The 24,098-nt window shown below is 45.4% G+C and overlaps 1 protein-coding gene across 1 annotated transcript; it reads left to right on the top strand. All coding sequences in view use genetic code 11, as the record gives it.

Moving 5' to 3' along the window:
- Window positions 1-571: 571 nt before the first annotated feature.
- On the top strand, window positions 572-22,371 carry EGR_03692 (hypothetical protein; the record flags this gene model as incomplete). Its single annotated transcript, XM_024492941.1, has 13 exons — window positions 572-6,572; window positions 7,137-9,590; window positions 10,177-10,326; window positions 10,947-11,245; window positions 11,352-11,846; window positions 11,920-12,407; window positions 12,955-13,243; window positions 13,383-13,746; window positions 13,813-14,117; window positions 14,932-15,477; window positions 20,685-20,805; window positions 21,169-22,097; window positions 22,153-22,371. The coding sequence occupies 13 exons, from the start codon at window positions 572-574 to the stop codon at window positions 22,369-22,371; spliced, it is 12,660 nt and encodes a 4,219-aa protein (XP_024352598.1).
- Window positions 22,372-24,098: the final 1,727 nt, after the last annotated feature.

The raw sequence follows: 24,098 nt of genomic DNA, 5'->3' as shown, positions 1-24,098 counted from the left end.
ATTCAGAATTAGACCTTGATTTGTCAGCCAGTTGTCGCTGATCCAGATCATGTCATAGGTGTAGCGTGATGCGTATGCTCCTTCATTGCAAATGGACTAGCTTGGCTTAGCGTCAGCTTTTACTTTGTTCGTTTTAACTTCCATGAAAACCAAATTAATGCATCTAGCCACAACATAGTGTTTAGAACTCAATAATTTCTAAGGAGCTGCTGAGCCGGTAAATGCATCGAGTTACGGGTTGTATTTGATCGCTAGCTACTTCATATTTATGAGTTCGGATAAGAAACATGCTGGTTTTTCTGGGTGGTCTAAATTGTATCATTTTTTGTTGCTAGCATTTATTGATTTTTTGCAGAGCATGGCTGATTTCATACTTACGAATGTTCATTTACTTTCGTACTGTCTTACATATGTGCATGTCCTATTTTTAGGTATTCTTCCTCGTTTATTACTGCATATTCTTATTTTTTCCATAATAACTTTATGAGTGCCTAGGTGATTGATTATGGTCATTACCCCCAATCGCATTGGCTAAAGAATTTCATTGATTCCTACCTATCCAGGTGGAACAATGACCTCAAATTCATCACCAGAGACCGAAATCCCCGCCGACACTGTTTACGTCCTGGCCAAACCGGGTCACAAGGTGTCTCACAACACTCGCGTCGAATGGTTCATCGGCAACGTCAACCGCCACATCGTCTTTCCCGCTAGCGGTGTCTGCGCTCAGCTCCCTGATTGGCCCGCAGACTGTGCGCCCGCTTCCTGGTCCAGTCTTTCCATCTTGGCCGTCTTGCCCTCCCCTCCCCTCCCTTCCGCCTTTCCCATTTCTTACTGTATCCATCCACACACCACAGTCAAGTACCTAGCTCACTCACATCGCATCACCTTCGTCCTAGATCTCAGCGACTCTATGCTGCAGCCCTGTTCAACTGGTTTCTCCGTTCTCTATCACGCCGTCTTTTGCCTCGAATCTGTTCTCTATAAACTAATTCCTCCTTCCTCTGGCCTCTCACTTCCCCTTCCCAACTCCTTCCTCTCACCCCTCTCTCTATTCATCAGTATCATCGGGGTGGTGCCCAACCGGCAATCATTTACTCTCATCCACGATTGGGAGGCTTCTCTAGAAGGCATCAAATCAGTTATTGCTGCGGTGAATAAGCGCCTTTTCCAATTGGAGACCGCGGATCTCTTCACTCCATCCTATTCTAGCTCTTCCGCCTCTGCTCTTGTGGATATGTTACGTCACGGGGTGCTAACTCTCGCTATGCAGATGCCGGACTGGGCACCCGCCTCCCTAATAATAATTTCTGATGCCTGCTTTACCACGCTGGATATGGTTGAACTCGACCGTTGTTTGGCACATCTTCGAGCTGCAGCTATTAGATGCTCATTTATTGTCCCCTCTGCCATTGTTACTTCCACTGTTACTGATTTTGCTCCTGCAAGGACACCAAGAAACCTCCTCCGGGCTATATCCACGAGTCCGTGCATACCGCAGCTGGATTTATGTCAATTTATTGCTCATGCTACTGCCGGATTTTGCTTAACAGGCCTCTCTACGGATCGGCAATATTGGTCCAGACAAACTTCCTCCCAATGGAACCAAATTCACGAGCTTCTATTAGCATTACGACTTCAAGACGATGTCGAAAGCACACCGGATAAAGAGGGTGATTTAGGTTGGGTGGCAATAAATGAAATTCAACCTTATTCACGTATCGTTCACGCAGCTCTCAACCATGTTCTTGCCTCTCGACTTAAAGATGGATATCGTCTTCGTTCCGTGTCAGTACCTCCAGCAAAACATGACTCTGTTTCTCCAGCCACCTCTTCTTCCTCCTGGATCCAGATTGAATTAGCTCTCGCTTGGAAACCTGGCGTCGTATTTCGTCTCTTTTTAGCGGGGGAATGGTTCCTTCCCACAGGACAATTGCCCGTTTTCTCTTCTAATTACTACCTCCTCCAAGCTGCCAATACATCTTCAAGAACTAAGCCAATCGTTTCTGGACGCTATTGCATTGCCAACCTCCGCGTTCGTGCTAATTACTCCCTCCTACGTGCATTCACCCAGCAGCGCCGTGACCAAGTAACGAGTTCCTATTTGGCCTCAACCCTCAACCGGTTCGACTTTCATTTCAGACTGCTCAATCTTGTTGATGATTACCTTGAAAATGTTTCTTCCTTTAACCTCAATCCGGATATCTATTCTGTGCCTGTACGGTATAAAAACGGCCTTTGCTCGGTCTTCATCACAGCACAGGGGGCGAGTGGCGGATCTGAAATTTATCTCTCTGGTAATACAGCAGAAGAAATGGAGCATGATAAGTCGCTATTCAATTTTGTATACTACTGGGGTCGCTTACTAACTCTTGACATTGCCAACTGTTATCGGTGGATGCACTCAGAAACCTTATACGTTGTCCTTGAACATGACTCACCCCTCCCCACGAATTTATTCATCCCCGTTCCGACCCGACGTGTAACTGACCTTCTTACATGTCGCCAATCGCTTGCGCGAATCCACAGTATGCTTAGTGATTGGTGCACGTTTGTGCTGTTGGAAAACCACACCTACATTCGGCTGGAGTATCCCAGCCATGGGTCCCTTGAGGACACTGGCAATCCAGAGGCTTCCGAGGCACCATTGTCCCATGCTTCTTCTCTCTGCGTGCCTTGTTATTTCACTCTCGTTCGATTGGAAATGAAGCTCCCAGAAATGCGAGTTCGTGTTGCTTTCACAGCAGGTGTTCAATCGGACTATCGCCGTGCCACGTTGGAACAGCTTTCACGCCGTTTCCGAGTTCTCAGTTTCTTGCCTCGAGGGAGACAGGCAGTACCTAAATCGCGTCACAAATCCGGTACTTTTGGGCCTCTTTACCCTTTTTCACTTAATCGTGCTGAAGACGTCCATGTGCCACCACTTCAACGTTCTTGGGGCGAAACTCCCTGTTGCATGGTGTTCCTCTCTCAACTCGATCGTCTGATTGTCGAAACCGGTACCTGGATGAGTAGTCGACAACAGAACTACCGTACCGCTACCCAGCCATCTTCATCGAATTTCCAGGTGTCTAAGTCCTTTCTCAAGGGCACGGTGACGGAAGTGAGATGTGAAGTGGCGCCAGCTCTGTTACGCCAGCATCTCAGCACCTTGGGGTGCATCTGGGTCGCTCCGGTGGTTTCAAAGTCGCCAAACTGTGTGGCAAAAATGTTTTCTACTCTTATGAATCTGCGGATTCAGGAGGGCTTCCACTTTGTGCGCAGTGGACCTCAACCCGGTTTCGTCAGCATGGCCCGAGAGATCATGTTCTCTGTTGATTCTGCAGCAGAGGGTGCTATAAAACGGCCTTGTCTCATTCAGTATCAGCTTTACCCGTTCCGAGTTAAGACAGCAAGGAGTGACCAATCTAGAGATGCGAGTGAAATGAGAACTGCTTCGGAAGCAGTTCAAAAAGTTTTGGATGCAGCTCTGGCGAGCAAAGTACCTAGGTTATTTGTTAACCGACTGAAGGCCCTTACTTCTGCCCAACTTAGTTCAGAAATCCAGATAGCTACCGAGGTGTGGATAGAGCCCAAACACGGTTATGCAAGTGACTTACCAACTGAAGCTCTCTATCTCGCTAACCTATCGTACACTCAAGTGGTGGAGCGGATTCTTCAACTTGACTGTTTCTGCCTGGCAGCTTATAGCACTCTAGAAAAGATCCTAGCCGCATGTTTACTTAGGATAATTGAGCTTCAACGTTTAGCAGTACCACCAGCGTCACCTACGTCGAATGAGAGTCAAACCACTTCCATGGAATCTTCGACTACTACCACTTCAAATTCGTCGTCCTCGACTGCTCCTGCTGTAGCACTGCCTTTTAATCTTGCCAACATTACTGCGGTCTGTCCACGCATGTGTCTTCTTTATCCCCTGCTTCTAGACGCTTCTATGGTTCAAGAGACCACTGCAGTGTTGAAATATCTCTCATCCGAGAACGTTATCACCCGTTTGATTTTCAACTTAACCCAGCGAATGCCCTACATCACACCCATCCACCTCTCCTCCACCGATTCAGATCAATTTAGTCATTTTCTTGTGTCGGAAGAGACTGAGGAGAACGCACCAAGGCTGAATCGCGCTCTGCTAGAGTCAGGAGAAGTAGAATGGCAGTGTTTTGCCACCATCGTTAGTTTCATTGAAACTATGTCGGGTCTTGGCGGTGGTGAAAATCGAAGTGAAAGTCGAGGCTTGCACCCGTTACCTACGGAGAACTTTGTTGAAGTCAACAGTGTGGAAATTGGTGCTTCTCCAGTCACCTTCTTCATCCTTCCTGCTAACCTGAAAGTCGCTACTTCATCATTTTGTCAGGACTTGATGAATAACTTACGACAGCGCCTAGGCGACTCAAACCGTCATGAACCCTCTTTTCCTATCTTTATTTACTCCTGCACGCACACCTACCTCTCCTTCCCGCTGGATGATCGGTGGACCTACAACCATCCCGACACACTCATCGTTGATTTCTTTAAGCAGGATAAAGATGTTTTGGATGCTACCCTAAAAACTCCGCGTTCAATCTGTCGCGAGGAATTAACTTCCAATCCTCCGGACAGCTTTCTTGCCGCGGCTAAAGGAAACCCTCGGCTGACCACGGAGTTAGGCCTTCTCTGGGCACGTCTACGCGATGCATCTTTGGGTTTGTTGAACCTCTGTGACGAGGCATTCGTTGAATGTGCGCATCGGACCCTGTTGCATGGGCTCGTAGTCTCCGAAGCAGCCATAAGGAGTGTTCTCACCTCGGAGCGGTTCTGCTCCTCCCTTCCTCCTATCACTATCGATGCAACTGAGTTCCTCTGCTCTACCTGCTCTCACTGTTTCAATGCTATTCGAAATCAGATGGGTAAATCGGGCTCCCAAAACCTTTCTTTCTTTCCATGCAAGAAGAAGAGCCCCGAGGGGTGCGAGTTGCGTCCACACGATGGTGAACGAATTCGTGGCCGTCTCTTCTCTGTGCTCAATCAATACTTCTCCCCGATAACACAATTCCCTGGTTTTTATTACTTTCGTGGAGGGGATGAAATAACGCGGTCTCATGTCCATCTGGCAACCGCGCAACGCTTTGACACTTGGCCTATTCCCATCACTAACTCGACTTCCCATATCCTCGCTCCGCCGCCAAAAAATTACATACCGGAATATCGGAAGTTGGCTGAGGTGTCGGGCAGCCAAGTTATGCTTCCTACTTCCTTGCGATCAGAAAGCGATACTGAAGAAGTCAAGAAGAAAGAACGTGGTGAAGCAATGGTAGAGGAAAAGGGAGATGGGACAGCTGCAGTGCTATCATATCCTAATGAGGTGCAACCGATGCCTTATAGGAAACCCCTCTTTTTGAAGGTTATTTTGAAGCTAAAGCACGGCGGTGAGGAGGTCAAACTTCCCGTTGAAAACCTTCCAATATGCCTCCTGGATGTGTTGCCCAGCTGTGACGAAGTGAATCTTCAAGAACTCAGTCTCAACGCGATTTTTACCCCACTTATTTGGAAACCGAAGGTTGGGATATTTCCCTCTGATGCTAATGCTGAATCTCCCGGCTATCAGGAATCTCCTGCAATTGCTACTGGTCCAGGTGGACATTTAGATCCCGTGGAAGAAAGGAGTGAATCTTTCGACAGTAGCAGTGGTCCAGACGGTGAAGAGTTCTCGACATTTAGTGAAGCAGGAGATGGTGCCTTTAATACGAATAGTCTTCAACGTTCACTGCCGCTCCCACCATCAAAAATCCACCCTTCCCGCCATGCTCCTTCTACGTCATCCGAGGTAATCGAAGACGGTGATTTTCTCTGCTCTCTGCATTGGTGTGAGTGTCATTTGGAGATTTCCGAAGCCGTTGGTCCATGTAGTATCTGTGGAACTTTCAGTAACCCTGAATTCCTTCGCTATCTCGATAGCGAACAGTGGATATCGTTACGGCGCACCACACAGATATTTCGGTGGCTCCTTCAAGACGAAGTGGTATGTTCACAGCGTCTACTGCAACCTCTGCTTGTTTCCACAGTGGAGGCGGTTCTTCGACACATGGAGAACACCAAGTCTCTTCTACTTAACAGCGTTCCATCCTCTTCCGTACTAATGCCCTTCCATATCAGTCACTCATATGCGCTTCTGTCCAAGGCTTGCATAAGTGGTGCAAAGGGGGCTAATTCTGGCGTATCTGGTGTGTTGCTAGACCTGATGAGAGCAATTGGATGGGAGAGCGTGGGCCTTGAGTTTATTGTTAAATCGGAAAAGTCAGTTCCACGATTTCTGGACCGACTGCAGAGCATCTCTTTCCGTTATGCACAAGCGCAGCTTGATCGTATAGGGGATTACTATGTGGTGTGTAGGGCTGAACCGTTGCATTCACCCCTTTTGTCATCATCACCTCAGCAGGAGAAACATGAACAACATCCACTTGTAAGAAGCACCTCAGAAGCGGGAATTTCCGTACAACTCGAGACGGAATGTTTAATGTTTAATGCCTTCGAAACGCAGAAGGTGTCTTCACGCTCAATGTCGCTGCCATCAGCTCCACAGCCAGCTCTGGATAGTGAGTTTTCCTTCTTTATAGTAGTTTGATGCTCAAGATCCCCATCTGTTTCATAATGTCAGGTAAACTTTACTTTGGGGATCTCGTGAATACATCCTAACTTTGTTCATCCTCTGATTTACCTCTGAAGAATCTACAGCCATATAATACGCAAAGTGAATCCCTTAAAAGCAAGCACGGAGGCTGAAATAATTGCAGCGTACATGGCATGAAAAACGAGGGAAGCATATTAAAAAGAGACCTTATATTTGGCTATTTAGAAAGCCTTACAACCAACCTGTCCGCGACATTAGCATTGAGATAAATTTGCAAAGGAAAAAAATCACCCAGTATTACATTTGTTGTCAATATGGTACCATTTCCCTTGTTGTCTTTAGAATTGAATCCCTCTCTTAAAAACTTTTCGTGGTATTATAATGAACACTTGGTTATACTAGAAGTTGTACTTTTACGACTTTGTGTGTGCTAAAAACCATTCATTGAGAAAGGCTAAGTCTTAGCTGTATTGATCCAGGTAAATCGAAGTCCATCGATGCTTTTTGCTTCCACCTTTTGTCGCATTAGTCCCTGAGTGCGAGGTAAGTGACGACAGTGCCGAGTTTGAGTCTCTCACTTCAAAGACCCGTGCTTCGTCTTTTGCTTCGCTGGAACGCCAACCAACCATCGCTACCACCACTGACGCGAAGACTGACGTCACCGGCTTCCCCCTGGCATCTCAATTTCCACCTCAGGATTCTCTCAACCTCGTCCGCCAGATAAGTGGTCCCAGCCTCCCCGCATTCTGGCTTATCTTCCGTGTCGGAAGTGCCTCCATCCAGGCCTTCTTTCATCATTCCGACACCCACCGTGAGCCCTCGGCTGTCGAAGACGCCTGTCCGCATTGCGTGGTCTTCCGTCGTGCTCTGGATGACATTCGATCAACCTTACGCCTAGTTAGTCAATCCCTCCTTCTCGACCAACTTGTCCTCGACCACCTCTGTGATTCTTCCCTCCTTCCTGAACCTCTGGAACCACCACAACGGCCACCGCGAAATCTACAAACTTCTGCACCTTGCAAACGAAAGCCTCTGGTACCAACCTACGTCCAGTCTCGTAGTGTTGTTGTATCTGCTTCTTCAGCGACAGATTCAGATAACACTGAGGTCCAACCAATGGTTGAGAACTCCCTTCGAAAGAAATCTCTGCCCAACGAAATTAACTCCGTTTCACCAGAGCCCTATCCACCCGGGTCGTTGGCTTGCCCTCCTAAATTTGTTTTCAGTATGGAAGTCTCTCCCCGTGCTGTTATTGCTGGAGAACGCGGAAATCAGGTGCTTCCAGAACTTCGGCGCTTATTAGAGAACTTTGCAGTAATGAATCGGAAAAATATGTTCGTTTTCGATGACTCGGAGCCTGCCTCGGATACTGCGAAACCAGCTCTGCGGAGAAACTTCATTCCGCGCATCTTCTACATGCTTTTGCGTGAGGTGCCCCTCGAATCAAGTCCTGCTTTTGAGACACCCCGTAGAACCTCTCCCACTAACCCATCTCGTCGAGAAAGTCTTCCACTCTTTCTAGGCAGCAGTTCGAGCAGTCTTAATCGAATCCAACTGCAAGCTACACTGCATGGAATAAATTCACCTAGCCGACATTTCTGCAACTTTGTTAGAACTCTCCTTCAGTCCTTGCTGGATAAAATTGTCCTCCAGTGTCTCCAACAGGTCTTATCACGCACTGTTCTCTTCCGCTTTGCGTCGCATGATTTTGACTTCCTCTTCGCTCGTCGGGGACATCTACCTCGACATCAGTTGTTCTTCACGCTTCCAAGATTTCTCACGGATTCTTCGAAGGTTCCACACTTTCCTAGAGGAACATTAATCTTTCCCTTCTGTCAGTACCTCAAACAGAATCTCCTAACTTTCATGACTGCTGCAAAACCAGAGAGGGAAGTCCTCTCCTGTCTTCGGAATCGTTTCGGATGTGTTGAGGTGATGCTTTACCACCGTCGAAGGGGTGTTGGGACTGCCAAATTTGGTCTAGTGACAGCTGTGGTAGATCTCCTTCAAGCAGGCACTCAAGAACCCTTCTGCATCACATCGTGTCTCGACCTCCAGGAATGGCTGCGTCGTCAAGAAATCAGTGAAAACACAGCAGGCGTTGCTAGTATGGCCGAGCTGGTAGGATGTCTAACAGACCTTCAGACTTCTCACGACACCGTGTCATCATCTCCGGACCGTCTAGCTGTGCGTCTGCGGCTCTGGGAACGTGGAGAGGTTGACCTAAAGCTCTTAACCGAGAAACTTCACGCCGCAGTGCAAAACGCTCTCTATGACCTAATTATGGAGTACTTTGTACTCGGCCTCCCCGCGTGTTTGATTGAGGTTCCAGTGTTCAAAAGTCGCTCCTCTGACATGCCTTATGAACCGATAACAAAGACTGGTGCTCAACCTTCTACTTACTTCGTTCCTGCGGATTCCATCCGCATGTCTGGTTTTTTCTCTCACACCCTTCTTCCTTGGTTAGGCGTTACTACGTCCACTCAGCTACCTCCTGTGATTGAACGCAAACTGCAACTGGTTTCGTTGCAGAGTATTGACCTCTTGGTTGATGAATTAGTTCATCAGTTGAACGCCCTTGTCGAGGAGAGACTAGGTCGCCCAGCGAATTGGTGCAAGTGTCCTCCCCTCTCCACATCGACACCTCCCAATAGGAGTGGCCGAATCAAATCAACGACGATACAGCAACAGTTGGCATCGATGACATGCCCCTGCCAGCAGTGCATCAATTTTTTTGCCTTTGAGGCGGTAGATGCAAATGGAGAGGAGTGGGTGAAGTTTTCGAAGCGACGCACATTCAAACAGAAGGGCGGAGTATTTGTCCAGCCCAGGGAGTTTGTCATCGTGGGGAAGAATCATGCAGTGTGTCGATACGAGGCGGCCTTTATTAGGTCGTCTGGTGGGCAGACGACATCTCCAGGAAAATCAGATGGGAAAGATAGATCTACACCAGATGAAGAGCTCAAAATTCCCGTGAAAAATGGTAAGTTTTTGTCCTGCCGACTTCATACAGTCCGTTTTACTCTAAGATATGTCTCGATGCTCTAAGATTCGGTACATTTGGATTTGCTTAAGACTCATAAAAACCACAAATTTTTCCAGGGGATCTTAATTCTTGCTATTTATGAGGAGTGTTCAATTCGAACGGGACTTTTCATGTTTGAAAAGAAAAAAAGTAGTTTCACGAGGTGTCAACTACATGTCTCTTCGACGAAGTCCACTGCTGCATTCATTCGCTTGTTCTGAAAAGCTTCAACATAGTAATATTTGTCACTACGGCTAGACCACCCTAAGGTGGACTTTATTTTGTAGTCTTTGTTGAAGTGCTGACTCCTGCAACTATTAAGCAGCAGTGGGCAATATCCACTTGATATTGCGATTATGCAGAAGTTTTTGGTGATCTTATTATTGACCCATTTCTCATAGTTCAAAGGAATCCTCTAAGGTCCGATCGAATTTAGTCTGAATAGGGCTTTTAGAATATGGATGTTAAGAAACGCCGCCAATATTCTCTAAATATCTTTTGGATGGCTAGAATGATAACAAAAACTCTACCCTCTTTGACGCAGTTTCTTCGTGGTCTGGTCGCGTTCCAATTCAACGGCATCAGACTTTAGAGCTTCAGATGCAACCCCTCCCGACTGAAGTATCTATGGAATCGATGACGACCCTAGAGGACACTTCTTTTGACACTTCATCATCCACTCTGGTCAATTTACGTAAGTTCACACAGTTTGATTTTATAACATTGATTTTAGGCTGATTATACTTACGTCTTATGGGGTGGAATTGGCGTTTTGAACCCTAAATCCAGTTAAAGAGGTCTTATTTTACACTTTCTTCGGCTCTAAACTACCGAGATATCATCGTCATTTTTGAGTTCTGCATGATTTCTAGTCACGAGGTGTCATAAACACCGGTGTGAATCACAGAACTACTTAACTGGATCTTGTCACACTAAATTTGGTGCAATTCGTTTGTTGTGTCTTCTCTTGGCAATATAATTATTCCAGTTAGGAACAGATGGATGAGCGTTCAAGGCTGTAGTCTTCCACCAACAACTCAGACAATTATCTGGTACATACCCGATTTAGCTAAAGACACTGTAGATCAGGTCCGAGAGAGACGCAAAATCCACATTTCTCTACATCAGAGCCTAGTCAGTTGTCACTCTGGCATATTTTATGATGCAGTATTGAAATTATTTATGCATCATCAGCGACACTGATGTACATGCATTGTGAAGCCTACCCCAACACGTAATTTGGAAGAATTCATCCTAAAACAAAATACGGCCGTGGAGATAAGTTTTTACCCTCTCATCACTTCTCCCTTACAGCTTCAGTCTCCTCCACCACAGTCTCAGACGTTCCAGAGTTCTGTGAGATGCAGTTCTGTCTCCCTCAGTTCCTTTTCCATTCATCAAAACCATCGACATCACCAATAGTCGAGGGATCTGTCTCCACTACTACAGCTACCATCGCTGGAGATGGTGGCACTTCAGGTCCCTGTGCCTGTCTACAAGTGCCACGACAGACTTTATGTCTAATTCATCTTCGAGGTCGTGAGGTTCGTATCTACCTCTACAATTGGAGTCGAGATGATGCCGACCGTCTATTGCAACGCGTCGACTGTCTTGTCGCTTGGTACAACCAACGATTCCAGGCACGAAGATGTCACTTCATTTAACTCCTAGTTAAATCACTATTGGTAAATAGGTGCTTTATTCCTTTCTACATTTCAGCTGTTAAGCTGCCTGTCCCTGCAGAAAACAGGTCTTTTTCACTGTCTTCGCACACCTAGCCACCTCCGATTGTTGAAACAGGCCGTTCATCTGAGTGATCACCTCTGCCCTCCAGAACTGACACCTTCTACTTCGACTGTAGTATCAGCGCCGTCTGCTAGTACGGCATCCCGAAGTATTCGCCGGCGCCTCCTGGAAGGTTTGGTTGGTAGTGGGGCTCCTCTTCAACCTCCATCGCAAACAGTTGCGTCACCTTCACAAGTTACGTCGTCTGCAGAGCCTCTGACGCCGCCTCAACCGCCGACACCATCTGCTCCTCCGTCGAACGCCTCGGCAGGTATCTCAACTCATTCTACTTCACCCGCTACCCCGAGTACTGAATCTACGCTCCTCCATCTTGTCCAGCCCCAACCTTTATACCTTCAGCAGCATCTTAGAGTTGGCGGGGAAATTTTACGGGATTCACGAGATCTAAATCTTACAAGGATTTACCAGGTGACCCTTCTGAGGAAATGCGAGAGTCGTACTTGCAAGATTTGGTGCTCTAGTTCATTGGTTTCCCCCACAGAACTGCGCCCAAGTTGCAGCTCTTGGCAATACATCGGCGACTGGAGTGGAGTATCTCGATGTGGTACACCTTCACGTGGATCAGGCCTTACGGGTGGTCAAGAACGATTGGCGCCGTGCAGAACAGTTGCGTCTCATTACAACGCCTTTGAAGGCCTGGATGGCTGGTGAATCTTTTATCTTGGAACAGTACACTCCCATGGATTCCCAGAGTCAAGTGTTACCATCCCTACCCCCGTTGACGACGCCCCCACTAACAGCCTTCTACTCGGCCGCGAAACGGTATGGTCGGACCCTTCACACTGTCTGTTCACCCTTCCTTTTTTGTCCGAGTGCCCGAATTGATGCTTTGCAACTGCGGGAACTGGAACAGATTGCAGAAGAGGAGGGCTATCGTAATCTAGCAAAGGGGGAAGAGCATCAAAAGAATATTGGGAAGGAGGAAAGGAGGGGACACAATGAGACCTTCGTCATGGAAGGAAAGTCAAGGTCTGTGCGATTTTGATTGATTTTCATTTTGCTACATTAATCAAAACTCTGAAATTCCAAACATTTCGTCAATTTTTACCTATTGCTGACCTTATTGAGTTGTTCAAAGTGGTTGGCTTTCTTTCCTAATGGAAGGACATAGTTTGATGTGAACCAGTCTTGTTTTAATCACGTACATTTAATTTTTTAGATTTAGGGGGAATACACGAAAATAAGGAATGGATAATCCTAAAACTGCGTCTTAAAATATGCAGGAGTAACCACTGAATAGGTTGTGGGGTGAATGCGGATTTTGCGTCTCGCTGGGAAGATCACAACCTCAAACGCTCACATATTACATCGCAAAGAGAAGACAACTTACGAATCACACCAAATCCTAGTTTTGTGGTTTACGCTGACTACACATTGAGTGAATTTTAAAACTAATGGTGTTATCAATAAGCCTCAAAGAGAGGAAAGCTTAAAGTCAGGTTTTCTTGAATGGATTCTGATCCTAGTTTATTATCTCAATGGGGCTTTTCTATATTCAACGCCAACTCCCTTTTAGCGCACCATTGGAGGGTGCCGTACAATCCTCACCACCGCCTAAAACAGCAGTCCAACAACGTCGTGGTCTTACATACCCCCTCCTCGTGACACCTAGTGTTGTACGGGATTCACCCTCTTGGATGCAAGAGGCAAAAGATTGTCTTCTACAGGAGTTTATGACCTACATGACTCACCAGATGCACTTTACTGTCATCCTCTCCACTTTGGACTCTGAGTCCCCGAAGTTGGATCATCCGTACGCTCTCCTTCAACGGTCCGTTAAAGTGGCCGGTATCCATCTGGTAGAGGTGAGGTTTTCGTACCTATCTACACTTGGTTGCCTGTGTACCCTTATATTTTTTTTCGAAATAAAACTGTCAGGAGTTTGTTTTGATCTTTATTATCAACCCACCGCCAAGTGCATTTTTGGATAATTTTTTTTACTAGATTTTTATTCGCGATTGTATCTTCTGCGTGCGCCTGAAGGCGATTGAGCTATGTCGGCTGACTCGCGCCGCCTCCCGAGCGGTGTTGACAGGCCCACTGGCGGTGGATTTGGTTGGTCGGGCGGCGGCGGTGGCTGCTGTGAAAATCGCCTCCGCTATGATTGATCCATTTTCCATGACTTCTGGTGGCAGTGGAAGCAACACAACAACCGTCAATGCTGCTGTTTCAGCATCAGGTTCATCATCTATTGCTAGCAGCTCCTATGTGGTCAAGTGGGAGGAATCGAGTCGTCTTTGTGACTGTGTGCATCTTCATTCCTTCCTATATGACTTCTACCTTAGGAATGTGGATTCCTTCTTGAGGCGTATGTTTCATAGATAACTGGCTAGCCTATTTGCTGACTATCAATAAGTAACAATGATTATTTCAGTTCAATCGGACCTTATTGGCCAAAGACTGCAAGTGCCCAATTTGACGTGGGCTTTGCCCCAGATATCAAAAGCTCAGCGACGCAGGGGTGGAGGTAGTTTTGGGGCTTCACGACACCCCTTCTTGCCCGCCAACTACCCGGTTGTGAGTTTTCTTCGTGACCTTGCTCGCATTATCCCGCTGGCGCCAGTTTTTGCACGTGGAACCTTTACACGTCTACCCATGTACCTTCCTGTGGATGCGAGAATCAAGCCCAAACAGGTGTTTGAACACCTCATTGAGGCAAGACAGGCCTACGGTTTTAAGGTGAACAAAAATATTTAATCTTAAATAACTTTGTAATGTTGGTAGTGATTCGGCTGTAACTTTAGATGGCATGATGCACACAAGTCCAAAATGACAGTGCGACCATTGGCATAGATAGGATGAGGAGGAGTTCTTGCCAGTCATTTTGAGATCTAATCTAAAGACTTGTGTATTGTTGCATCCTTTTGCGCACATCTAGATTTGGGTATCAGCCTCAGTGCTCCTAGTGCACACTCTTCTACATCAGTCGTCGTAACTTGAAGCGCACTGGATGTACTATTCACTTTTTTGGGGAGGTATGGCTCAAAAATGGAACTTTTTAATCAAATGTACGCAAGAGTGTACAGGATTAAGGCCCAACGCCTATTAATCTTCCCCGCTCTGTTCCCATTTCAGTGTTGTCTACAACTCATGTGGAGGTTTTAGGCGGTTATTGTTGTAGGCCTTGGCTTTTAAAAGGTTCTATTCTGGTGTCGTATGACACATCATAAGCATGAGATATTGGCATGATTGCTGGTAGTTGCTGTGTTTTTAAAAGACTCATGCGTCTCTGGCATTTAACGTACTCACCACTTATGGTTTCCTGGTATGAACTGCATATTTTCCAATTTATGACATCAGAATCGTGAGCCAGAGCTACTTTTGAGGGCGCTATAAGGCTTGCATGTCTGGAAATGGCTTCATTATTAACATTCAGAAATGCTAGGCAGTTGATGGTACAGGCAAAGACCATATCGCGAGAGATTTGAAATAATTCCTCAAAATAGGAAGCTTATCAGTATTACCAGACGAATTTGCTCTCTTTGTCCAATAGGCCTTCGATCTGGGCATCAACTCGAGTCTGCCGACGCACGCACGCTTCGGGTTCTGCAGTTTCTCCTCCCCCCGCTGCCCCTCAACCGTCACCTCGGACGATGCCGCTCAATCGCTTTCCGTTCATCCTGCTGGTGGTGACAATGATACTTCTACCTCTTCCACCTCCGACTCAGAAATGGGAATCGTGGAAGCCCTAAAATTAGTTGCACCGACGGAGGCGGTGATGGGGGGAGTGGCCCCACTTACTCCTCCACAGCGCCCTTACCACCGCAGTTATTCTCGTCCACCGCATTCTACTTCTGCTTCAGCCTCCACTCCACGGTTCTTTCCGCAGCTTCGATTACCCTGTCTGAAGCACTTCTCTCTGGCTTGCGCAGCCTATCTCGACAAAGAGGCAGAGGTATCATCAACGTCGACCGAAGTCGCGGGGTCCTCGACTACGCCTCAACGCATCGGCATCTCAGTATTTGTTATTCTCACTGATCAATGTCGAAGGTTTCCACGGGCGCGACTGTCTTCCCTGCCGCATGGGCTGTCTGCTGAGGTGGGCGTGGGTTTTTAAGCAACCAACCTTCCGGGGTTGTGGCGGAGAAGATTCTTGAGTTCTTGAAATGTCTCAGTTTTTAGGAGCTTGTGCTCTCTACTTTGGGCAGAAGCCTACTTGATTGGAGCTTATCACTGCCTAAAATAGGCTGTTTTTATGAATGGAGGTCACCTTGTTGATGAAATTTATGAGATTCGAGGTGAGCGGTGAATCGGTGCAAATTTCAATGATGACCAATCTGCAATGATAGTGTTGAGATCTGTCGGAACCATAATCGTTCTTCCTTTATGTCTCGCGGCTAAAGCGAGGGTGCAATGATCCTATTTCCTAACTTTCTGTTTTTGGCAAGAAATCATCATAGAGACGCTAAAATTAGGTAATGGAATGTTGTCCGTCATTTGGATCGCGCGTATCCCCACCTCCCGTGAATCGACCTCCTTCGTGTGCTACCACTTTGCCAGACTGCGTGTGCATTGTTCTGGATCTGATATCCCCTTTACTGAAAGGTCGAGGGAATTGCTTGGTGATGGCTTCCAGAGCTATTTGAACTTTGAATTTTTCTTCTTAAGAGTGATGCTACTTTCTGACATTGGGGGTGAGGTGGTCAGCAACTGAGTTTCTAACTCATCTCATTATTACCCTCTACCTTGGTTTCAACTGACGTCCCCCTCGTACCAAGGCTCATTTTTAAGCTTAAATACCCCACTAGAAAGAAGTTTCTCAAGTTACCAACTAGATTACTTTTAGTAGCCAAGCTCTTGGCTCGTTGATAACTTCAGCTGTCTGCACTGCTCTGTAGGCAAGCGACTCACCGTGAAATACCAAAAAGATAGTTGAACACAATAACGGCTGTCAAAAAAGCCGAAACAGCTAACCTGATGCATTGGATACTATGACCACACGTATTTTTATTTGCGTCCGTGTGTCACAAATATGCGACATACTTGTTTAAAAAGGGGGTAAATTGGATTGAAAAACTTCAATAAAATTAGTGATTAATTGTGTCAAAGTTGAAAAATAAAGATCAATTTGACTATAAAGTGGATTCTAGCGGCAAATGTGAGTGACTATAGAAAGTATGTCTTATTTTACCCGTGAAAGCGGAGTGTGCTGTTTTTTCGTTGACTTTTTGAATGCTAAATATCATGTTTTCCTAATCCATGAAATCATTTTCTCCTTTCTTTCGTTCACTCGTTATTTTTATTGCCTTCTTCTGCGTACAAATTTGACCACAAATACTAAAATAACCCAACTTCATTCGAGAGATCTAGTTAACTAGATTTTTTATAGGCACAACTTTTCATTTTCTTTATTTCTTTTCTGCTTTACATTAAATAGGTAGAGGAAACTCCCGAAGACAATGTAAGTCGTAAAGCATATCTTTGCCGATAATGGCACATTGTTAAGATTAGCTATTGTTAATATTTACCACTATGATCAGTTATGAATTTGTGATATTTTAGAGTAGTTAATGATGCTGGACAAAAGCTGCCACGCCGCGGTATTTTTGATTGGCAAGAAATTTGGAGTTGTTCTCCCATTTATGTGTGTTCATCAAGGTTCCACAAAGTGGCAACTCTGGTAGCAAGACAATGATGCATGCCCTGAGACCTTGTCTTTTAAGCATTACTAACTTTTTTAAGTGACTCGCATAAGCCAGGAGCTCTCTCTCTCTCTCTCCCAGCATAGCTGCTTCATTTCGAGGCTAAGGTTAAAGATGTCATGTCCAGAACCTTAATAATACAATGACCCCTCAAATGTTCCTATTTTGCGTGACGTGTGACTACTGTTCCCCGACAAGTTGACTGTCCTCGCAGTTTAGGGCAATCGTCGTCCTGTAGGGTTAATGGATGAACAGCTTAAGCGTCAACTAGGCTTCAAAATTGTAGGCATAAATTGCATTGTTAACGTGAGTCCGCGTTTCTACAAAATTCCATCCCATGGAATGGTGTGTGAATAAAATAAAGCGAGTCAAAGTAGCCAAAATAATGTAATAAATGCAGAGCGTCCATACGCCCATTCGGCTATGGTCAGGACCGAGGAAACGAATATACTTTAAAACTGATTTTAAATTAGTTTGTGCGACTGCGAATGATAGAAGTTGACTTGCAGAAGGCTTCTACGAATACTTTGCTCGTTAAAATAATTTACTACTATAATCTATAGTTCATTCCTTTCCCGACGTGACAAAGTTGCTTCGAAATCTACTTGTTTAAAAAATTTTCTCTAAAAGTAGGAGCCTAGTCTTAGCCACCGCTTCTGTACTGCCTTTACCTCATATCTATCTTTTATATTTCACATGTCATTGTCAGGAATGGGTGGTAGACACACAAAATATCATCCGAAAAATACGGAGAACAATGGTGAGGTCAAGGATTTCCTTCTCGTCTTCTATCCCCTAGGTCAGAGAGTTTTAGGGTAGTTTGAGGCATAGAGTGTTGCTTCGATTCCAACTAATCGACTAATCTTCAGTGTTTTCCAAGAAGACGCTTTCCTTGGTCCGCTGGCTCTCTCCAAGTGACCCATTTCTGGTAGGCGGTTGCATCAGCAGTCCACTGCATACACACATCCAAAGCCAACGTAGTCTCATGAGGTCGGAGCGGTGAATGCCTTGGAAGCGTGCACAATGAGAGTAGCAGAAGTTGGAACCTAGAGGCTACTTTTCATCACTGAACGGACAGACTTAGTTTAAGATGAGCAGCATGTTTGTATAATTCACTATCATCCGTTAATAAGTCATTTGCTTCGCATTTTCCACCACGACTTCCCTCCCCAGTTGATGTGGGTACACGAACAAAGTGCCTCATCACTCACGTCAAATACACCTTCATGTGGACACGTTAGTTTCGCATGGCAACTTAAGCAGTGGTGATGCGTGAGTCGTCATCGCCACTACGAATGGAGGCTCTTCCTGAATGGAGAGCATTCATCGCCAAGTGATCCATCACCAGAGTCAATCGTATGCGTACCGAATTGAGTGAACACCTCCTCCTACTGCCACATGCCGCGCCTTCTCCCGTGAGAGATTCGTGGCGCTTGGGAGGTGAATTGAAATTCGTAAAGAAGGCAAGATGGAGTCACAACTACCGGCTGCACATCAGCCCTCGACGTGAGTAAAGAGTAGGGAGTACTGCACTGGCGGCCTGGTGCATAATGCATTATGCAAGTCGGCAGAAGTTACGACAAGTCAATGCAGCGAAATACATTGGATACCACGCAAACCCTTTTGGTTATCCGATAGCTGCGATTGCCTGTGTTAAATCGGTATTTGATTGGTTGGGTGTTGATGTTGAACCTACCCATTCCCCAATTATCATTTGTTAATGCACAAAAGTAGATTCCTAAGCAAGTGGCAAAGGCGTACCTCAAGTAGGCGTTTTGGCTTTGGAACTGCGTTGCGAAAGTAGGCGGCTATTTCACAATGCGCTGGATCTTTTTCTGGAATATTTTTCAATGCCTCATGTAGTAATGCGGCCTTGTGTGTTCGGCTAATTTGAGCTTGCTAATTACTTAGCTACTTTAAAGTAGATCGGTGGAATGAGCGTCGGTTTTGTTTTATCTTTTTTTTTCGTTTTTATTCACCAAACAAAGAGAGAATTTAAGGAACCCAAGGAACCAGTAAGTCTAATTTTTGTAAACTTTTCACTCGAACACCGTTTCGTACCTTTTGCTGCTCTTCTGTTAGAACTTGGCAGAACTGCTCCATCCGTGCTTTTTAATTAGTCACATTCCTGCTTTTTAATTGGTTGGCTACCATCCAATTATTATTGATCGACCAAAATAAATTTCTTTTATGCACTGCTTTTAATCCAGATAATATATATATTGTCTTTCATAAAGGTAGTTCGTAGGCGATTCTATAGCTCCGTGAGTCTAAAAACGTTTCCCTCCTAATCATATTCACAATTTTTTCTCATAATCTTGTTTCCTCGGTGTGTTGCATGCTGTCTTAATCCTTGTACTGTACTATGCTTAGTAGAATGCTGCTACACATTCGGAATTTTCTCATGAGAGTTATTAATTGGAGTAGTTTTTTGGGTATTTGTCATAAGTTCTTTTTGTTCGTCAAGACTGATAAATTTCGATTGGTTTTGTTCATGCTTGTCGATTTCTATCTGGACTGATTGTTCCTCCTTTTGCAACAGTTTTCTGTTGACCGATCATTCGTTGACCAATAAAATACATTGTCATGCAACTGTGTGGGAAGTACAGCTTATTTTTTATTTTTCCATTGTTTCCCGATTCTTTTTCATAGTGTAGATTTACTTCCTTTACTCGTTGTCATAGTTGTGAATATGAGGTGTGAGAGTTGAAACAATCTCTTGCAAAGTAACGCTGGATTCTGAGTAGTGGAATCAACTCTACCATGTCTTGAAAATGTCTGCTACTTTCCGATTAGTCATGATTAGGATCCTGTATTCATCAAATAGTACGTAGTTGGAGTGGTAGCATTGAATTGTTTATACTGTTCTCACTGTCGAGATGAGGTAGATCTTGGCACTCCCAAGGCTCCGTTCTAACGTTTATGTAGTTGATTACCTTCAATTTGATTTCATTGTCCCATTTTCCTGATTTTTTACCTCATTCGGTATTTCGATTAGGTGAGGTATTTAGAGTAGATACCGAGTTTGTATAACTGCCAAACACAATGCGCTCTGTCGTGTGGATCATGTGTTAACTCCGAATTACCCGTAAAAGATAAATCGGCAGGTTGTACATTGTGACAGTCAGGGCTTCAACTTTATTGCCTTTCATGAAACCATTCCGTAACTCTGCGTGACTCAATTATGGGGGAATTTCCCTCTGGCCAATAATAAATCCAGTAAACGACCTCGTACCCGCATTTTCACTAGGTAGGACAGATCTGCCACATTCTGCTAAGCATACTGCTACCTCTGCAGATTTGTTTTTTAGGCCCTTATCCATATTTGATAATAAAGAATGCAAACTTTTTAATGCGGTTTCCTCAATCACAACTCTTCATAATCCCGGATTGCTCAGTAATACATATCCTCCTATTACCCTTTTAATCGGCTAGGTCAGTCAAAAATGTAACTCATTGAAACGGTTTTTACGCTGCTTACGATAGCCTAATCGAAGTTAGTAGTTACACTTCCACTTTGTTTCATTATTTTGGTTCTGAGTTGGTTTTCAGCCGTCAGTGCGATGCGTACTCTTGCGCTTAAAATGCGTTCCCTCTCCTGTAGCACCAAACGCCCGTCGAATGGCCCGCAATTCGACCAGGTTTGAGTTCGGACAGGGATCTAAACACTCTCTCGCCAAAACTTGTGCGTTCAGGCAGTCAGGAAACTACTCCAATTCTTGCTGGTTAGTTGATCACTGAAGTGCACCCCATGGATATACATTTTATTCTTTTGTTGCCTCCAAACTGCCCTCGATCGCTCATTTTTCGGTCTGATAATTACAACCTTAGGGGCATGTGTTGGGACTGTAATGTAAAAACACAACTTCCCTTGGATGTATTTCTCTCAATCGCTATACAATTTCATTGAGGACTAAATTGTCGCTTAAATGTGGAAAGAACGTCTCTAGCAGTATATTCCGACCGACCCCTCTATTTCCCAGTGTCGTTGTCTTTTAATGAGTCTCTTACAGTGCCTCATGCTCAATGATGGCTCTAAGGCCCCAAAATTACATTTGACTGTTCATTGTTGGTTCGCTTTACCCCAGGCGACTCGTCTTCAGCACTCCCACTGTCGTTGGCCAGCGGTCAACGCTGTCGACACACTTCTTTGAATGTCTTTGCTCTTGGTGAATCGACCGTCGGCACCACCCATGGCAGAGGTCGAAGCACCATGTCTCGAACAGTCTCAGGGGAAGTGACAACCCTTCAACACGATCCCGGCCTTCGCTGGAAGATCTCCTACTTAGGTGTTTGGCCCTCGCACCAAATTGAGCTCCGACGCGCGCTGAAACTAGTGCACCACACTTTGTATCTCAGCATGCCCCATGTTATCAACTCAGCCATTCTTAGTTGCCACAAGAACCTTCTGTGGTATCGTCTCTTCGACGCCCAGTACTTCCCTCTTATTCCTGCATCTACCCTTCCACCAACACCATCTCCGTCGAGTGCCGAAGAAGTAGATGAAATCGGTCAGGAGGCTGTATCCCTCCTTTTCTCCGAGGTCACGCATCGTGGACTGTCGTGTGAAGAGTTCCGGGATCTTATCAATTCGGCACCTCTGAAGGTTGACCTCCTTCGAATGGACCCGAGGATTTTGGATTTGCTAAACATTAGTGGAGAACACTTAGCCTCCTCTGTGGTGAATCATCTCAATTCCAGTGGTGGAAAGACAGTTGCTTTTTTGTTCAACGAAGCAAATGAATCGAGTAGTGGGCGGACGCATCTAGTGGTTATCGATCCCTCCTTCCGTGAAGGCCTTATTCATATTTCCTGGCGATGCGAGCATGGATCAGCTCAACAGACCCAGAGGCATTTCTCGAGACTTTCTTGGGAGACTAAAGTGGAACAATCGCCATCAGCTATTTCCAAATTCTCTTCCTTTTTGCGGACCATACTGTCGCCCATGAAACAACCCGTGGAAGGTGTTCCACTTACCGAGGCCTTAACAGAGGTTGAACCTTCTTGGAAGTTATGTGTAAGTTCTTGGTGAGGGCTAGAGGCCTTATTTGCCAACCTTTCATATCTTCTAGGACTTCACCATGCGAGCTGTGTTCCGTAGCGCCGACAGCATTGAGGCTTCCGTGCGTAACCTCTCAGGATCTGCAATAGCGTCTTCCTCCGGTTGTTCGGCGACTGCCACCTCATCCACCAATGCGATGGCTTCAAACCTCTACCGCACTCAACTAATGTCGGTGTTGAAGCTTATCGTGGAGATTTTGACGCTGCATGTGTGGCGCGATTTACACTGAATGCCCTTTGTATCGTTACACTAATTTGCTATTTTGTATAAAGCAGATGCAATTTCTACTGCTTTACTTAGAGGTGTTTTTCAAGGCGAGAACACTTTTACCTTAACCAAACATGTTCGTGCGGTTTTGTGTAGCATATGGAATAAACTGCTTAGTATGCCTTATTCACTGAAGACAATAATGCGCTGTCTTGCAGTTTGCTAACATCTGTAAATGCACAGCATGTGTGTAGGACTAATTTGCTTTGTATGTTCTACCACGACTTCCCTCCCCAGTTGATGTGGGTACACGAACAAAGTGCCTCATCACTCACGTCAAATACACCTTCATGTGGACACGTTAGTTTCGCATGGCAACTTAAGCAGTGGTGATGCGTGAGTCGTCATCGCCACTACGAATGGAGGCTCTTCCTGAATGGAGAGCATTCATCGCCAAGTGATCCATCACCAGAGTCAATCGTATGCGTACCGAATTGAGTGAACACCTCCTCCTACTGCCACATGCCGCGCCTTCTCCCGTGAGAGATTCGTGGCGCTTGGGAGGTGAATTGAAATTCGTAAAGAAGGCAAGATGGAGTCACAACTACCGGCTGTACATCAGCCCTCGACGTGAGTAAAGAGTAGGGAGTACTGAACTGGCTCATGCAGGAGTTATGAAGCAAAACTATTCTCGCGCATTTGCATCAAACAAGTTGGCACAAGATATAACAAATCAAGTCGGCGAGCTGTATCAAAATCCATCCCATAGAAATTCGCTATCGGTCGTGTCTTTGTGAGATCACGTGTTGTTGGAAATTGCCATCTCCAGCGCCCGTTTTGACAAAATTTCAGGAGGCCCGGAAACACCCAAGTCTAAAAAGGAGATTTGCTTTCTCGGGAACGCTCTAAATGGATTCGAATGCATGCATCGTATAATGGTACCTTGAATTCAAACATTTTTGTTTTTAAAGTCCGAATAACGCAACAATAAATGGAACCCGAAAAAATATTTTTCTCTTACTGTTGCGTATTTTCACCGAAACCGTCTACCTCGTAAATGATCATAAGGATTGACCACCATTGTAGGGGCCAAAGAATGTTAAGTGAGGGAGCCTGGAACGACCCTCAAGCTAAGACAAGAACCTTTCAAAATTTCTGTTTTTTCGCGGATCCCTCACGATCTGCTGGAACGCCGCGCAATAGCACGGGCAAAGGATACAGCAGCGTTGAAAAATCCCATCTTGTAGGTGGCACCGGAAAAAAAAGGACCCAGATTAGCCCAATTTACCAGAAGATGATAGTCTAGCTTTTGCTATCTATTTTTGACAATCAGTAAATACCTTAAAATAGGTGGACAGGAGTCTGCTCCCTTCAAAACATGAGTCCAAAGAATTGATAGAGTGGATATGTCCAAGAGGCGTTGGAGCACTAAGTAAGATCGTGGAAAAAGGAACTAGGGAGCACTGAGCAGTGCTTATGCTTAACAAGGAAACAATATTCCCCTAGCTTAAAATAGTCATTCTTGCAAGGAAGGTGCGGCGGAAAGCCTGGTAGCGTAACCAGTGGACTTACACTACACTGCACAGCTATTCCTGTTAAATAGACCAAGTGGTGCTTATCCATTCATCTAGATTCCGCAGCAGAAACAACCTCTGCGAGTTCATGCAAAGCAACAAACACGACCCAGAAAGAAAAAAAAACAATAAGTCAAACTAAGTGCGCAAATACATAGAGAAAAAATATATGACG

The sequence above is a fragment of the Echinococcus granulosus genome (assembly GCF_000524195.1).
Source record: "Echinococcus granulosus chromosome Unknown EG_S00020, whole genome shotgun sequence".
NCBI lineage: Eukaryota > Metazoa > Platyhelminthes > Cestoda > Cyclophyllidea > Taeniidae > Echinococcus > Echinococcus granulosus.
Note: the sequence above shows the minus strand (reverse complement) of the source record. Positions and strands in the feature narration are given on the sequence as shown.